The sequence below is a fragment of the Drosophila innubila genome (assembly GCF_004354385.1).
Source record: "Drosophila innubila isolate TH190305 chromosome 3R unlocalized genomic scaffold, UK_Dinn_1.0 2_E_3R, whole genome shotgun sequence".
Taxonomy (NCBI): domain Eukaryota; kingdom Metazoa; phylum Arthropoda; class Insecta; order Diptera; family Drosophilidae; genus Drosophila; species Drosophila innubila.
In genome coordinates this window covers 27,800,460-27,819,303 of record NW_022995380.1, presented here as the reverse complement: position 1 = coordinate 27,819,303, position 18,844 = coordinate 27,800,460, and the positions used below count along the sequence as shown (strand labels likewise).

General features: G+C 36.1%; 1 protein-coding gene and 1 long non-coding RNA gene across 4 annotated transcripts; both read right to left on the bottom strand.

The window, feature by feature from the left end:
* Nucleotides 1–2,650: 2,650 nt before the first annotated feature.
* LOC117792298 lies at nt 2,651–14,042 on the bottom strand. 2 transcript variants are annotated; one of them, XM_034632369.1, is made up of 9 exons: nt 13,167–14,042; nt 11,713–11,943; nt 11,319–11,572; nt 8,840–9,024; nt 8,372–8,707; nt 7,917–8,073; nt 6,218–6,328; nt 5,960–6,138; nt 2,651–3,214 (listed from the first exon to the last, which is right to left on the bottom strand). In XM_034632369.1, exons 1-9 carry the CDS (start codon nt 13,837–13,839, stop codon nt 3,073–3,075), a joined length of 2,268 nt encoding a protein of 755 aa, XP_034488260.1. In that variant the 5' UTR covers nt 13,840–14,042; the 3' UTR covers nt 2,651–3,072. The 2 variants fall into 2 exon arrangements, with proteins under 2 accessions (XP_034488260.1, XP_034488261.1); XM_034632370.1 differs by lacking the exon at nt 8,372–8,707.
* A 222-nt stretch (nt 14,043–14,264) lies between these two features.
* Nucleotides 14,265–18,439, bottom strand: LOC117792299. 2 transcript variants are annotated; one of them, XR_004618157.1, is made up of 2 exons: nt 18,394–18,439; nt 14,265–14,929 (listed from the first exon to the last, which is right to left on the bottom strand). It is a non-coding gene; the product is annotated as an uncharacterized LOC117792299 (long non-coding RNA). The 2 variants fall into 2 exon arrangements; XR_004618156.1 differs by lacking the exon at nt 18,394–18,439 and adding an exon at nt 18,004–18,038.
* Between the last annotated feature and the right edge of the window lie 405 nt (nt 18,440–18,844).

Here is an 18,844-nt window from a genome sequence, read left to right as displayed (position 1 = left end):
CCATTTCGCTTTGGCTGCCTGATTTAGCGACCATTGCGCTTTGTTGTCAAAGTCATGGAAAGCGCAAGTTGCGCAGTTTCACCTTTATGCAGCAAATGGGCTTTGCTCTCTGCTCTGGGTTCTACGGATTCCTTATATGTATAAGTAAGTAGGTGTCCGTAGTCTTTATGGGCACGACTCCATCTTTGTGTCTGTTTGTGCTTTAATCATGCGCTTCTAAGTATTAAACTCAACATATATACTCGATGTCAAGCCGCACATAATTGAAAGTTATTTTATGGCTTCTACGCCTCGATGGTGTCTCGTAAAACCAACGGACTGGGCTTCCAATCACTGTGCGTGCCTGGCAACTCAATTAGAATACGATACGAGCGGACAAGTGGACTAACGGTTCGGAAGGCGTATCTTTAGTTCGCACACGATGCATTACTAAATGGTCAGTTGTAAAGCCAACCAAATGCACTTGCAGACACGACACATAAAATCATTTTAATCGGTATTCAACACAATAAAGAATAAGCCTTTTTTGTTATGAATACAATGTTCTCGGCTTAAAGGGTTGCTACAAGTGATGTAAATCCAAACTTTAGATCGAGTTTTATATCGAAAATCGTTAAAAATAAGTATTGAGTTGTCGATATATCGGAAAATAATAGATCGAGTTGCAAATATCGAGTTTTAAAAAAAAAAAAATATTTTTTTATTGGAAAACGCAATTGTAATCACAAAATACACGCGTACTTTTATTAGAAATCTTATTTTTTTTGCATCGTTTTCATGTTTTATTCAAATTTTGGCTATTTTATTATATGGTCGCTCAACAAAAATTGAACGACCAAACTCAATTTTACAAATTAACCTCGATGAACAATCCCCCGTGAGTTGTCGATCTTTCATGGAAATCGATTTAATCAACTCGATAGATCGTCAACAAAATCATCGAGTTGAAGTACTCAATTATCGCTTCCGCAAACATCGAGTTGTCGATATTTCGATATATTTTTACATCACTAATTGCTACATTTTTGGATCCTTTACAAGCAAGACTGCAAACCACCAAAGTTTTGGTAAAGGTTCGATTCGGAGGCTCGAGCCACAGAGCAAATTCAAGTTCGAACCCAAACCTAGGGTTCGAACCTTTGTTCAATTTAATAAGATAAATAAATTCACATAAATTTAAACTTTTCAATGAGTACTTAATAAGTTAAGTAAAGTTTTGTATCATTCAAACAGAATTTAAAGACTTTTCCATTGCCTGCCAAATTGTACATGAAGTAAGCTTTAATTGTGAGTAGATTAAACTTTAATACCATTAAATAAGGAAAACAAAATTCCAGTGAAATCAAAAGTAGTGGCAGTATTCAGAGAAAGTCTTTAGCAATCAGCTGGATTGCTTTTTGCATTTATTTCTAAAATTATCATCATGTAATTCACGTTGCGTAATCAATTTATTCAACGCCCACACAATGCATATTTACATATAAAATTACTGCTCAGCAATCGTTGGCAAGAAGCGTGCCAAATATCTATTGTCAAATGCTCTATATCGACGCTTAGAAGTCACATGGCATCCACTTACCAACTAATTGAATATCTATGAAAATCTATCTTTATTTCGTACCAAATTTCTGCTCGATTGCAATATTCGATACAAGTACCGTCTCAAGCGTTTGGTCTCCAACTGCTTACAGGGTATGGGAATGTCGTGTGTACGTTTAGTACGATTTCGTAAATTCCTCAATAAATTTGATATATGTATGATTCGTATAACGGAAATATAATCGTTGGGCCAGAGGGTAGACCAAGCCCTGTGCTCTGAGAAATGTGACAAATGCTTGGGACTGAGGGGCGGGGTTGTCTATAAGCTGGAATGAATCCAAATACTTTTACTGCTGTGGCATTTAATGAGCCGCCAGTTTGGCAATTGGTGTTTTGATGTCAATGCAGTGTCACCAAAAATATTTTGTTGTGCTTTTCTTTCCGTCTTTCTTTGCTGATTGTTTCTTTTTTGTTTTCAGAATTATTTACGTTTGCACCCTCTGCTATATGGGCAAAAGTGAAAGCCCTGCCTTTTGCGTGTTAATTGCGCTCAGAATTTATTTTCTTCTCTCATTCCATTTGAGTTACTTTTAAGACATCAAAGCATGCACACAGAAATGTCAATAGGTTTGCTAATAAATATATTTATGCAAATGAATTCCTGTTCATTCTGACATCAGCTTATTTCTACGACAATTGGCCACACGCTGCTCTTACTGCCCTTGAAGTTTTGATTTATGCAAAGGCAGTTATTCTTATTACGTATACGCTGCGTATGAGTGATTTCACAGCATGGTAAATTCCATAAAAAGGCAAATATAAATATACTTTTGTATACACAGATTCGATATAAACTCATATATTTTGTTGGAAAATTTTAATGGGTTTTCGGAATAAAAATACAGTTACAGTATTCAACAATTTATTTAATTTATTTCTTCGTTTATTTACTCTGCATACACTTGTAGATTGTGTGGCTGCCTTGTTTCATTCTTTAATTAATACAATGTGTAACTTTATTGAACTTTTTTATTTGCAGGCTACAAAATTTAATCAACAATGTTTTTATGAACTAATTTATAGTATATTTTATTTAATTTTATACCCACGACTGACAGTCTGCCAATTAATAAAAATCCTGATTTCATTATTTTGTTGTGCATTTTTTAACGCATTTCTCGATATAATCCGAGATGCATTTTGATAACAAGCTTGCCGCATTAATGTAAAATTGTAATGTTAATATCGGTGTAAATTATCATTATAAATATTGAAAGAGTTGCAACAAAATCAGAATTAATATTAATTGGGCTATTATGTGGTCATCCGTTTACATTACATTCGATGCTTACAGTTAAAGAAAACATTTTAATAGTAAAATTTTTTTAAAAGTAAAATAAATAAATAAATAAAAATTAACAATTAATTTATGTATAAAAATATTCGCATATTCACAGTTCGATTTAACAAGGAAATGTTGACTCAAAAAATTGCTCGTACTCAAAGCAGCTGCTGCTCTCAAATGAATCGTTATCATTTTGTTGGCATATTGCACTGTGGATAGAGGCTTTGGCAATCCTTTTGCTCCTGACCATCGCGGGCTGCCTGTATAAGCCGGTAAAAGCGACGCACTGCCTCATTGGCATTTGTGACGGGTTCCAGTTCGCTGGTGTCTCTGCAATAGACCAAAAAATACAAAATTGTGCTTAATTAATTAATTTGAAGAACAGCTGATTCCAAACTCTGACAGGAACTCAGCTAATTAACTTTGCCATTAAAACTAAACTTTCGTATATCCTTGATAAAACAACTTTTGCCTTGGCGGTGAGAGTTCCTTGTGTGTGTGTGTGTGTGTGTGTGTGTGTGTGTGGCAGACTACTCCCACCTCTCGTTAAATATTCTTGCCACTCATTGGGCTTTAACTGTCTGCAAAAGCCTTTGGGCATTTTCATTTTGGGTTTTGGCTTTTGGAGTTTGACGTCTCAACAGCTGCTTAAAACCAATTTGTAGGAGGGCTATTAAACAAAAGCGCCAGCTACTTCAGACATGGCTGTAAAGGAGCTAATGGCTTTCTATGTGAATGTACTAAAATTTCCACTTCTCTCTCTATCTATTCTCCCAGTGCATTTGAGCACGCAACGTTGTTTGTAACACAATTTCCACTTTATTTCATCAAATGTATTGTGGCAAGTATGAAAAAAATTTGCAAAATAAATTCACTTTGGCAGTGAACGTCTCATGTATCATTTTATTATCATGCATTGCTCTCACAATATTGATTTCTTAACTAATTTAATAATATTGTTATGTCGGATATTCAAATAAATACATTTCCATTTTTCATAACACGAACAATGTCACTTAATACAATAACATAAGAGATTGTATGAATAAAACTTATGAATTCTTGGTATCTTAAGTCAAGAGTCAAGAGACTTAAGAGACTCAAGAGATATGGAAATGTGTTTGATATATGTGCAAAGGCCAGTAACCTTTAGAACTGTAAGGTTGTTAAATACTTCAAAAATCGTCTTGGCTCCTTGTACGTAGTTATTATTTTCAATTAATTGTATGCCAAGTGTCATTAGACTAATTTAATAATTTAGAGAATTTGAAATTAATAAATACTCCAGAGAGTCTAATCTATTATTTCTGTATTCAAATGATAAGCAATTTCAGTGTCTGCTTTAAGAGTTATCACCAATTATTAATCAAAAGCATATTAATTAATATTCCGCTTAAGGTCAAAATTGTGATCATTGTTTTCTTTGTCTATTGTTGGTTGCTTAGCTCCGAATAAACTTTGAGGTCTAGTCTTCTGCTGCTTGAGTCCTTCTGGGAATACTAAAGCTCACTTGACGCATTTAATTAATGATGTGTCATTAACATAAACTGTGATAAATCACACAATACGCATACGCCACCTAAGCCAAGCGACACTGAAAGTATGCCACAATGTCGCCGCTGTCAGTCACAATTTCATATACCTTGTGGTATGTCAACAAACCTATGAAATTTATGGTAACGACGTCTCGCAATTTTACAACAAGGGAGAACTTTATACAAAACAATGCAAACTATGAGAAATTGTACAAAACCATGACAAAGGCAAAGGAAAAGTAATAGTCTGTCCTAGACAAGTGCGGTCAACTCTACACAGAACCCAATTAAACCTACATTCTGGTGTTGAAAAAGCAATCATCTCTTGATATGGAAATGACTATTTTAGCATTGGAAATAAGCTAGATTCGATTATAGACTAATTGAGATGCATTGAGATAATTTTAATTTAATGAACAATGATAGCTTATTCGACAAATGCTTGTGGTAGATAGTTATAGAGTTTACAATTTGTAAATGCATTTGTCGTGTTGCAATACGCATGAGTGCACTGCAGCTGTTGACTGACCGTCAGTCAATTGTGAAAATGATTTGTGTGGGTGGCACCAGTTGACGCGCTCTTTGACGCCGCTGGCTTTTCTTTTCACTCGACTGCCCATGTGCAGTGTGCAACATGCTACAGGCAACATGCAACAGGCAGCATGCAGTTCAATTGACAGAAAGAAAATGAAAGAAGATACCTGTGACAAATGACTCACATGCATACTAGCATGAGTGCGTAAATAAACTCGTATCTACTCATACTGTTACTTTCTTCATTCTCGCTTCACGCTGTTTTGCTCATTTATTGAAAAGTCTTGTCGGCTGCGCTTTTCAGTTTCTGTTTTCACTTGGTGAAAATGCTCGAGTTTACTGAAAGATTCAAGAATTTGACATGGCGTGACATTCCTGACGCTTTTGACTGCCTGACATTACAATCTGGAGTTCTGTGTTTGTAACTATTAGAGCATTAAATAGTTCAAAGAGCCGAATGCATTTATAACACTCTACGCTTAATTACAAGCGGCATCGTTGGGCAACTAAACCAAGTCACAGCCCAAAGCCAGCTGGCAAGCAAGTTGTATTGCAATATGATACTATACATTAGGGTGATTCGATTTTATCGAAAAAAAAATGGTAGCGCAAAATAAAAATTTTAGATAAAATCCGTAATCTACGGACAATTCTACGATGTTTTCACCAAGAACCAAGTTGAAAAATTCTGTGTTTTTTAGCTAAAAATTATGTTTTAAGGACAACTAGTCCTTTGATTCTATAATAATTGTAAATAGTTTTGAAAGTCCTGCTCCTGACAAGAGTTTTGACACCAATCTTGTCAGTATCCGACTAATAATGCTAAAGATATGCTAAAACAATTTTGAAAAAATAAATTTTTCAACTTAAAACGCGGGAACTAGGAATTGATTTTAGAACTACGGGTTCGTGGTGAGAACATCTTAGAATTGAACGTAGATTACGAATTTGGTCTAAAATTTTTTTTTTTTTTTTCGAAAAAATCGATGCACCCTACTATACATACCGACTGAGCTCAGCGGATATAAAGTTGCTGTGCGGACTGTATGTAGCCGGATCCTTGTACATGTTGCATACGATGCGCTCCTTGCACAGATCATTCTTGACGCCCAGCTGCTCTATGATTTTATCGATCTTCAGCAATATCGGACTGTAGAATGGATCGTAGTTAAGTGGATACAGCGGCTATAAAGTGAAATGAAAAAAGAAAGGGAATATATTAGCAATGTGAGCAGTTTTTGTTGCATTTTATCGACTTTCGAACCTGTCCATCCTGCACAAACGGCTGATGCTCCAGAATCTGTTGTTGTTGTTGGATCAAGCGCTGTTCAGCCTGAATTCGAATGGCCTCCTTCAGCTGTGCTGCCAATAACGGCTGTATAAATGAGAAAACAATTAAAAGGTTTAGTTAAACTTAAAAATCAACTAATATAGTCATATCTGGGAACGGGTTTGAACATGATTCCTAAGTTAATTAATTGGTTAAAGGGCTAAAACAGTTTAAGAAAAAATAACTTGGGTTCATAATAGAATGAGAAATGCAAGTTCTTATTACAACAGTGTATAATTTCAAAACTCAATGGACAACCCTCGAAGTTGGCTGGCAGATGTGTAAGAGCCGTTGACATACTTTCTCAACGCACTGTTGCCTTCTTCATCATCAGTGTCAACCGTGACCCTGCCTGAACAGCATTTCCAAATATGAACTCATTTAATTAAGCCCAACAGCAAGTGATTTTGCAATTTAGCTGCCTCTACGTTGGCCATGGCAAAGTGCATTTTAATTATGGCTTAGTTAACATGCTAGGGTTTTGTTATGCCAGTGTTTGTTGTTGATTTTCTTCTCACATGAGTACTCTCGGCACTTGGACACTTGAAAGTGAAAACAGCTAGTGACCCAGTGCAGTGCCAAAAGGAAAATATGTGCCCAACACTTTAACAGCGCACGACAATGCAATTTGCAATTTGCAATTTGCCAGAGACACTGTTCAAGAGACACTAAACACTCAAACAAATAAACAGTTATAACTAAGGGAAAATAAAACTATTTAAGCTTAAAGAAAACTGTCAATACATCCACCCATAAGCTAGTCTAGACGTCTATTAACGACACAATGAGTTAAAGTGAAAATGCAGCTGCTTGATTGATGATGTTATTTCACAGGTGCTACTGAAAATGTTTACTAGGTGGTAACACCATCATCTGTCAATAAATATTTAAAGGCTTATGGCTTGGCAATCAGGATAGACAAGCATCTTTTAGCTAGTCCAAGTACATTGTTGTGTTCATCAAATTTAGCTTTATGGCAACTTATTGACACACATGCTCTTACGTGTTCTGTAGATTTTTATACCCTGAGTCGATTGAGCCATGTCCGTCTGTCTGTCTGTCTGTCTGTCCGTCTGTCTGTCCGTCCGCCTGTTAAAACGCGTCGATCTTAGAAGCTATAAGAGCTAGAGACTTCAAATTTGGTATGTAGGTTCCTAGATACCATAGGCAGATCAGGTTTGTTTTTATTTTTGGACCGGACTACTATATCATATAACTGCCATAGGAACGATGCATCGAAAATAAAGTTTTAGTATGAAAAAGTTTTTTGTTTGTTGAGATATCTTAACCAAACTAATAGAAAAAGCATCTGGGCTGTTATTATACATCCTGAACTAATTTCATTAAAATCGGTCCACTATATCATAAAGCAGCAATAGAGACGCTCAATCGAAAATTAAGTCCTAGTATGAAAGAGTTTCTTGTTTTTTGAGATATCTTAACCAAACTGATAGAATATGCATTTAAGTTGGTCGTGTACATTCTGACCAAATTTGGTTGAATTGGGTTTATATATCATATAGCTGCCATAGGAACAATTGGTCGAAAATCAAGCTCAGTACAGAGTACCTGGGCACAGGGTATCCTACTGTCGAGCGTGCTCGACTGTAACCGCCCACTTGTTCATACTCACCGACAGCTGAGGCTCCTGTTGCTGTTGCTGGTGTTGGTTGTTGCGGGCCGGCTCGTATTGGGCGGCAATTTGGGCAGCTGTTGGTCCGGATCCGACATTCTGTCGAATGGGTCCTGCTGCGTAAACAGGACTATGCTGTGTGAAGGATGGCCTTGAGCTGAGAATGGATTTAGACACGGCAATGTTAGTTAAATGCAAATTGAATTTGTTAAACGACCGAATAAATTTCTAATTGTCCATGTACCAAAAATATGTGCTGTTGTTGTTGTGCTTGCATTTAAATTCAAATTTGAAACATTGTTAGTTCGTTAGTTAAGTTCTTAGGCAATTATAGAGTTTATATACTCAGTTTAGTGTGTGAAGCATAGTTATATGTGTGTGTTAGTTAGCTTGTGTGTGAGCTTGTTGTGCATCTGATGCTGAGCGTAAACTTCGGATCTGGACTGTTGTGATACCTTTGTTCGTCCAGACTTTGTAATTTATTTAAGCTGTGACTAGAGGCATGCGGTTTTTGAAAACCAAAATGATGTTGTTGATTTTGAAGTGGATGCTGATGTTGATGTTGTTGTTGGTGTTGATGTTGCTGGTTTTGAAGTGTGGGCGGCCTTTGTTGTTGGGTAGCTGGCCAAGTTTGCGGCTGCTGCTGTTGTTGCTTTTGCGGTTGTTGATTTGCGTAACTCTGTGTTGTGCCCAAGCCCCAGGTATGCAACTCATTTGCATCATTTGTGTGCGGCTTAAAGTAAGGCGCATTTTCCTCAACGTGTGCAGCGCGATTAATATCGCCTATGTATCTATTTGTGATGAAGATAGTCGTGTTTGCATGTGATGTACAAGTACAGATGTGTTAAAGACAGACATTGAATGACAAATACACGTACACATAGTGCTTTAAATGCTGTGTGTTCGTGTGTGACACAACTTACTCAGAGCCTAATCCAGGACCGCTATTCTCCCAAGCGGGCTCGAAGTGCTCATGTCCTGGCCCAGGACCGTAAGTCTCATGCACGGGTGCGCCATGCAAAAAAGCCGAAGGATGTCCCTTGGGTGGATGTGTGTATATGATATCCGGCACCGCATGATGCTCACCACTGTGCCATGGCGGCACGACCTTTAAACACACAAATATAGACAGAGGAACATTGTGTTAAATTTAGATCTTAAGTTTCGCTTACATAAGTAATGTGACATTCATTTCTTTTCGATGTACTTTTTGAGACTTTTTTCTTTGGTGATTTGAGTGCCCTTTGTGCTTATAGCTATTTATAGCCAGCATTCGATGAGTGTTTGAGCTGAATATCGATGTAGTTCAATGACTCTTAAATAGTCGTAAATAATAAATACGCGTTCTTTTGCTATGCTATTATATTTGTATGTGTGTGTCCAAAAAAAACCAACGACAGACAGTTCGCAGTTAAGTGGCTTTTAGCGGAACATAGAACTGAACTGAAACTTTAACTAATATTGACTAGACATAGAGTACAATTGGGTTTGTGAGAAATCGAAATTTCTTGCAAAGTTAATAAAGTTTTGAAAATCTCATTTTACAAATTTTTTATACCCTTTGAATTTTTTTTTGAATGTATACAAGTTTTGAAATAACTCCGTTTTGACTAAAGGGTATTTTTCATGCGAGCACTTTTAACTTGAGTACACTGAAAAAAAATACCAACTTCTAAAATCAAGAACAATCATCTTAAATATTTTGTTCTTAAAAAAAGATTATTTTTGAATTACTTAAGCAGAATAAAATTTAAATAAATCAAAATTAAAAAAAAAGAATTATAAATATAAAAAATAATTGTATTTTGATTTTAATTTTAAGAACATTTATTCTTTAAATAAGAACTTGGTCTAATTTAAGATGTTCTTTAAATCAAGATGTGTCCTGTAAATTTAAAAATGGATGTTCTCGACGCATTTTTTAGACCAAAAATCTTAGTTCTGAGACCAAAATATTGATTTTAGAACATTTTTTTTTATCAGCGTACTGTTCATTTTATAGCTGCTCCCCTTTTGGGGTGCATGTCGCTATATACGCACTTTACTGCTTAACGTGTCTGCCAAAGGACTCAACTTTTACCAACTCTCAAAAGTAAAAAAAAAAAAAAAAATGGTGACAATTTTGGCACTTCACTAACAGATGACATGCGTTTCAGATTTCGACAGGCAAAGTGAGTGAAATGATGAGATACGCGTATGTTGTATACATGAGACATTCTTTTATTTATGGTTGACAGTTGGCTTATTGCAGAACTTGACTCAAATACACACGTTGTGCTTAAAGCCAAATGCTGCTAATACCTGTACAAAATGAGTCTTAAATTCTACCACCAAGTCTTTGACTTTATGAAGCTCATTTAATTTCTCTTCCCTATTTATGCTGCATATTCCATTTGCATTCGCATTCCGTTAGAGGTTTTTTTTTTTATTGTTTTTATCATTTTACAGACTTGTAGAAACTGGTTTAGTCCGCACCCAATTTAAGCTGTTTCTATTGAGGTTGTTTGACTGATCAATATTTAGCCGTTTGGCTTCCAGCTGTTGACTAAGTTGGCTTTAATTTTATCCAGTCGAAAACATACGAATACAGTCTTGTTTATCTGCAGAGCTTAGACAAAATACGCGCCAAGAGCTGCAATTATCTTGGGCTGTTGTCATTGGCATTGCGACGAACCAACATGCTCCTACTTATGATTATATATTATATTCACAAGTGAATATTTCATAAATATCAGCAAGGATGTATTGTGAGTTCGAGTGGCGTCTGTTTGTGAGTGGGAGTCTAATCTCTAATCCTTGTGAGCGACAGCTATAAATGAGGGGATTCAATTTGATGGAATGTTAAGTTGTTATCCCAACGTAATTCGCTAAATGTGTAGTCGAATATCTTTAAGTTTAAGACAGCGTCTGCACATTTTCAGAGCGTTTTTTTTGTGGCGAAATTCAATTAGCAAAATTTCAGTTTCTATGCATTACACATACGCCATGGTGTTTTTTTCTTTTAATTACCTTTTATGAAATGAAAGGCCCAGTGACAATACATCTAGTCAAATTATGGGCGTGTGTGGCATAAATAAGAAAAAGAAGCACACTGACAAATACAGAAAGAAAGACAGGCAGACTGACAGGCAGACAGACGGACAGACGGACAGACAGACAGACGGACGGACAGACAGACAGGCAGAGAAAGAAATTCAGCCTCTTTGGGCTGTAATGAAATTCTTCACGCTGCTCGTTGACATTTAAACGAAAACAAAAAATCAAATCCGTGCGCAGCAAAATAATAAGAAAAGAGATGATAAAAGTGACAAAGAAATAAAAAAACAAAGAGAGAGACATATACGTATTAAGAGTGAAAGAGTGATTGAAATAGAAAACTATTTCATTAAACTGCATACATACCGTGTGATGATGGTTGATCAAATGATGATGATGATGGTACTTGGTGCCGTGATAGGACTGTTGATAATAGGAGCACAGCTTGAACAGATGTGACAATGCGGGGAACAGGAAGAGCAGGAACTTCAGCAGCAATTTTTTGGCAGCACCGACTCCAATAATTATTGGTAACAACCAGAATAACTTGATCTTGATGATCTTAATAATCAGCACCAATGCAATGAAAGACAGCAGCAATTTATTGCGTAGAAATTTGTCTAACGAAACGAAAGTTGATTGTCAATTATTTAAATGCAATTTTCACTGTAACCAGAAACTGAAAGCTATTCCCATTTGAATTGGCCAGTTGGGATTATTATTTTTTTTTTTTGATGTTGAGTGTGTTTTGTTGACTCACCGATTTTCTTCTTGATAATGCCAGCAAAGCGAGGATGCTCCAGCTGTCTGGGTATCAGTTCCAGTTTGGCAATGACCCCATTACCTTCAATAGCGCGGGGGGAAATGCGAAATGTGGCACCATTGAACATAATCTCCGGTAATTTAACTTCCACATCGTGTGTCATTGCAAATTTGATCGTTTTGCCGTACAACGCATTGGACACTTCCTCGATGGGGGTTTCCGGACTGGCTGCACGGATGCATAAAGAGAAAGATTTATAGGTAAGTGAAATGACTGGCGAAATGTGAGAAGAAACTGACAGTTCTGTGCTAATGAAAGTTGTCGGAAGATTTAGAAACCAACTCTCAGAAAACGATGCACAAAACTTGCATAACACTTGGCTCTTTCAATTGCTAAAGTTTATTTTTGTAGTTGGTGTTGCATGAGTTAAAAGAAATCAGCTGCCGTGATTCATACGAATGAGAGTCCAAGATTTTATTTTATTTTTTTTTTTTGTGAGTTAAAAATACGTACAAATCAAATCAAAACTCAGCAAGTGAAAGTTAACAGCGTGAACGTGCCAAGAAAAATGTAAACAAAACGAATGCAAAGAATCGAATGCCAACCGAGATGTGAAAACTGATCACAAAAGCTCGCAAGCTCACAAAAAACTTCAAATACCACATATAGTATCAAATGAAAGCGAAATGAGCCAAGGGCTGCCCGGTTTCTTACATAAGCTGGACGAGTATTTGTTAGAGTTGTGATATAATTTCTTTAATTTGTACTGCATTCAGAGTTAGAAGCAGTGCTGCTAGAATCTCTGAAGCAAAAATAGCTAGATTTGGAAAAAAGTAGCTAAAAATTGCTAATAATTATGTGAAAATTGTCACAAAAAAATGCTAAATCATTAAAATGTTCGTTTTTAACAAATATATGTATGAATTAAAGAAAAAAAATTCGAAATTGAAAATACTTAAATTAAAAAGGAACATGATTTCATATTTTAAGCATTTATATTAAAATTTAACTAAAGAATGCTGTCTAACTCGTCAGCTTTACTTAGATCAGCATACTTATCATTGCCAATAATATGTGTCAAGTAAAAAAGTGCTTCTATATTTTTGGCATTTTAACCCAATCACAAAACACAGCAAAAAAGTGCGCAAACACTTTCAAGTTGTTCATATAATCAAACTATTAAGTTAAATACAAGTTTCGATATTTTTGAGAACTATTATTAATCGTAATTTGTGCTATCAATTTCAAAAAGGTATAAAAAAATCCAAAAATACTAAAGAAAAATGAAAAATGCTAGTTTTGTAATAAAATTGCTAAAATTGTTAAAAAAAAACTAAAAATTGCTAGATTTGTGGCAGTTTTGAAAAAAAAAGTGGCGAATTTTTTTAAAAGTTGCTAGATTTAGCAATTAATTAGCTAAGCTGACAGCACTGGTGATAAGTTTAACTTACCGGATCGTGCCACGTTTGGCGTCTCTTCGATTTCATTATCCGGTTCGTACTCCACTTGATTCTTGTAGAACTTCAGACGCTGTGTCACATTAACATCCTGCATATTCAGAGCACCGTCCAAGTACGTGTAAACATTCTTCTGAAAGCAGGACATGTCGGGTCTCAGGTAGCAATCGCGTATGATTCCATCCCAGAGCTCATTGCCGCTGGAGAAACTACGTGCAAAACGCAAAAAAAGCGAGTCGCTTCCGTTGTTCCGTATGCTGTTCCGTTTCTGTGTGTGTGGAGCTCGAGTTGCATTCACAATCGGCTGCCAATCCTCCCCAGAGTGCTCAGCAGGTGTGCTTCTTGTTGTTGTTGCCTCTGTTCCTGTCGCTGTCGCTGATACTGTGGTTGTTTCAGGCGTTAAAGGTGTCGTGGCTGCAGAGAGACCATGTTGATTTTGCACAACAGCTGCAGCAGCTTCATCCGCTTTGACATTGTTGGCCAACTGTATTAGGCCGAGGAGCATGGCCAACAGCAACAGATGCAGCCAGTTCTTCGACATATTTGCCAATGTGGTGCAGCTGTGTTTGCGATTTCTATTAGTCTGCATTGAGGATGTGCACTGGCTCTCACTTGCCAACCAATTATAGAGTGTCCAGTTTTTAATGTCTATCAAAAGGTTTTGCATTTACAATTCCAATTCGAATTTCAATTGCACTTGCACTTGCAATTTCATCTGTTCTGCGGCTGGCAAATTTACACTTTTAGCCAGTAATTGGTCAATTAACGTTGCCAGTTGACTGTTAAGTTGCGCTTGATTGGCTGGCAAATTAACTGGGCTACGTGCTCAGGGCAGCTGTGCTACCGTTGGCCCAAACAATAACCAACTTTTGTCTCTTTTTTAGTGGGCCAAATTGTCTGGCGCTTCAATCAAATCAATTTATAAATGTTCCGCACAAAACCAGATTAACACGCAAACACAATTCGCACAATTTCATTGATTGATTTACTTTGGCACTCTCTATGTTATTGTAAATTGTAATGCTGAATTTCACAAATTCTTTTGGCGCTGCGTGGCACGCAACAATCTTGCTTTCTTTTCGTCTTTTAGCCTTTTTGTTTGTTTGCAATTTCGCTGCTGCATTTAGCACATTTTCTATTTGCCTTACCAAAGTCAAACACTAGCCCAGACTTAAACAAGCCGTTCAACCTGCAATTACTTCATCTATGCGCAAGACACACCTACTGTCTAACGGTTGCCGCGTATTTTGTATATTGTATCTTGTATCTCTTAGATATTGTATCTACGCTTTAATATTTTAACAGCGTGCGCATGCGAACGCGTCTAACCGACAACTGACTGAACCGCTCACCGTGCTAGCCAAGATCATGGCCAAGCTAGGCCAAGCCGCCGGTTAAAAACGCTCTCACTGTGAGCTTTCGTTAAGTTGTTAGCGGCAACAGTTCAGTTGCTGTCGTTCAGTTTTTTTTGCCTTGCATCGTCTTCGTCGTATAGTCGGAATTATAGTTGGTTAAGTTCAGCGAGATTCTTCCGCTGCGCTAACTGTAGTCGGTCTCTTTCAGTTGTCTCTTTCGGCCAGCTTCGTTGTGCTTTTGCTGGTGTTGGCTGAAAGTTGTTTAGCCGCTGTGCCTCTGTTTGTTTACATTTTCCAGTTAATTGTGATTGTTTCAAATGCAGTGTGTCTGCCTGTTGAACGTGGTTGATGTTCGCTCTTCTTTGTGGCGGTCACTTTAAGATACGTCTTAAACGAGTTTTACTGTAATGCCAAAATTTAAATGAGTTATTTTTTTAAATAACAAACCAGCAAAATTTAACTAGGTTAGCAGTACTTTTAAATAAAGGGGACACCTTACGTCTAAAAAGGGATTTCAACATAGCACCTTGAATCAAAGTAATTCAAAATCTATAATATAAAATGAATAAAATAAATTGAATATAATATAGTTTCAAGGTGAGAACTTTAATTCTTATATTAGACTTGTTTTGTGTATAATAAATTGTTTGACCTACTGTACCCTACACTGTCAATTTGCTCTAATTAGGCATACTTAATGCCTTTTATTTGATTTGGTCTAATTGCACATATGCTTTTGGACAAATTGTGTAATGCGCAAAGTTATTTATTACGTCTAGTGTAACAAAATCAATTACATTAAATAACGCACACACCTGCAGAAAGGGAATACACACACACACACATAGACACAAGCACACATGGCATTTGAGTTATGATTATTATTTTTAATGAGCGTTCTACGGGGCGTATGAGTAACGTTATCAACGTCATGTGTTTTAAGTAACGAGCGACATTATTATGTCTTTTCATATTAAAAATACATTCTTTAAAACTACCGCTTTGCGTTAGCTTATGTAATCGGACATGAAATTGCCATAAAACACTGAAACAAATGTCTTCAAAATAATGGTCAAAGAAACAAGTTTCGGGCGAGCAGAACACAATTACAAATTACAAGCATTTGGTTACGTATGATGGTATGATTATTAAGTAAGTAGAGTATTTTTCTTTTGTTTTGGCTTGGCTTGAGTTCAGTCAGAGTCAGCGACTAACGGTTGAGGTGGATCACCAGAGCGGTCAGAGGTCAGCGGCTGAGATGACATCACAAAACTAGAACCTTGCGTGAGTTTACGCTTTTGATGATTAGCTGACTTGCATGCTTATATAAAGTGTAATATTTTGTTAAGATTTTTGTGGCTTTCACTTAAAAAGCTGATCACTCTGCCATAATGATTTAATTAAATCTTCCATAATGGCACTTGAAATGGCCAACTGCTGTCAAGACAGATTTAATTTGGTAACAAGCTTTCGCTTTGAGCTGCCACTGGCAGCATTTCAGTGAGATTTTTATTGCATTTTTATGTGACAATTTTTTGAGCAGTCTACGTAATATCTACTCAGTATAGACGCAGACAGAATCAGATTGCTTTTTTACTTGTTGTTATGTAAAACCTTAAATTGTATCAACTTGTAAATCGAGCCAGCTTTAATAAATAAGTTTGTTAACTTTCAGTTTCAGCATTAATCGCATGTTTAGTGAATGAATCTATTAGATTACTAATTTCACTTTATGCGTGTATCTACTCTACGGGTGTGTATCTATATCTCTTTGTGGCAATTTGTAAGCCGATCGCGTCTAGCGTGCAAATATTTTTATAAATTATGTCTTAGTTTTTTTTATTTTTATTTATTTTTTTTTTTTGTTGGCTTTTGGTTTATTTGCTATCTGTTTGTGCTTTAAGTTAGCGTTAAGAGAAATCTAGCAGCCAGCAAAAGCAAATTCACTTTCGTTGCGGTTAACCAACCCGACTTACTAATGGCTTATTAAACCCAAATAGATTGGCTTAATTTTTACGAGCACATTTATGTGCAGGCGAGTGCAACGCATTAAATCATATTACGAGTATTTCCAATGTTTTGTTTGATAAGTGAAGCTTAACTGAAAAAACGTGTTGATAAAGCGACCATAAAAACCAAATCGTCACATTTTACACATTTTTACTGCGTGATTTGCATTCCCATTTATTGAATGACTACCCTTGAAAGAGAGAGAGAGAGAGTCGTGTAATTTAAGCATGACATTTGTAAAATAAACTGATGTTTTAGATTCCATTAAGTATTTAATTCAGTTGAATTTTTTACTAAAGGTAATTGGAATTTCTTTTAGAGTTAAATTTAAAATTGAATAGTTATACGTTTCGCAAAAATATGAATTGAAGTGAATCAAATAAGCTATTTATTTTATTGATTCCTTATCTTCTGTAGAGTAATTTATTAACAGAAAATTCTATTTTTTTTGTATTCTTTTATCATCAAGTCGAGGCTGGTATAAAATTAACTTGTTCAAAAAAAGTCAAACTAGTTCTAACGTTCTTTATACAATTTTATAAAAGTTAATTAAAAATCTAGTACTTTATTAGTTAGTTGTAGCTGAACACATTTATTGCTTATACCAACTAAATTTAACTGAGTTTAACATTGAGATAGCTTAATAAATCATTTTATTCGAATATCTGAGAAAGTAATTAATCTTTAGCTTGTTCCTAATTAATTATGTAGAAAAGTTCTTTCAATCTGTTTGTTGGCTGCAAGGGCTATAAAATCTGTGCAATTTATGCAAATAAGTAACAAAAAGTTTGCAATTAGAGTATGGTGTTAAGTGTAACTTACTTTAGACACGCCAAGTAAAGAGTATTTGCATTTGTCGCTGCAATGGCTAACATGGTTTTTAGAACATACTCATATGCAAACACTGTGGTAAACAACAAAGTATTGCCGGCACGCCAACTCGACCAACAGTCCAACTTAGTGGTTGAATGAGGTAAGATCAGGAAGGCAGTCAGGCAGCTGTTCCTGGCTATTAGAGCGTATGGAGATAGTCATCTGGCATGCGCTAATAACTCATGCGGGAGTCAAGGGAGACAAGGCAGAAACTGAGATTCTGAATCGGTTACTCAGAACATTATGAAGACAAATCACAATGTGGCATGCCACATGCTACAAGGGGCACACACAAATTTCACTTTTATATGCACATGCTTGTAATTTCTAAAGGAGAAATGCAATCACAGAGACAGACTCAAAGACTGGAGAACAGGTTTTAATCTCTTTTTTTTTTGTTTATTTAGTTTTTTTTTTTTTGTTGGTTGTTAAGCGGAAAGGCCGCAGCCAACGGAGGCAATGTTGCAGCCTTGGCCCGTAGTCGACTCGTCCAGCAGCTGTTCATTTGTTGGTCATGCAGCAAGTTGGCTGACTGCATTTAAAACTGGGTCAAATATTTGCATTTTCGATGATTTGATATGGCTTTTACTTACGCTTGTTAGCGAAATTGCGTTATAGGTACTTTGATAGTCTTATCCACACACACGCATTTGCAAAAGGTATTCACGCACATTTATAAATAACAATTAACGCATAATTTTGACTCGTAATTATCAATATTTCAGTTGCAGTTGTTGTTACTTTAACAGTCACTTTCGCTTGTTTCTGCGGCAGACAAAAACACTTTTCACGAAATTCAAATTAAGAATTAATCTTGTCAAGTTACGACCGACGTTGGCATCTTTCACTTTTACAGTTGCGGCTTTGCTTTGGCGTGGGGTTTGGCTTATGAGTTTTGTGCTTCTTATTTATCTTGTTGCCTGTTGCTTTTACAGTTGCTGTTGTTGTTGTTGTTGTGGTTGTTGTTGCTGTTACACACTCACAGCGCGGCGACTGGGTAACGTTTGTCGGCAAGTGTTCAGCACCAACTGAGACGAGAAGTCGCAAACAACCAGGTTCCAACCGCAAGATATTGCCAACTTTGGGTGCCTGAGATTTTCATTCGCCACATTCACATTCAGTGCAACAAAGAGAGCATTTTATAACCGCCCAAAAGTATGCAAATTTATATTTCACTCCCAACAAAATATACTGCAAAACAATCCAAAATGAAATTAAACTATCGTGGTATCTTTAAAATTGTTTATATTAATATTTTACGTGTATTTTTCTAAAAAAATAACATACTGGATATTTGTATACTCTTATATTTTCCAAATTTCCTAGATTTAAGACAAATTGTAAGGCTTAGGGCCGTTTTTTCAATGTCTCCTTTAATTTTATAAAATAGATAAATTCAAATTTGATATTGATTTCTATAAATTTTACGTCAAA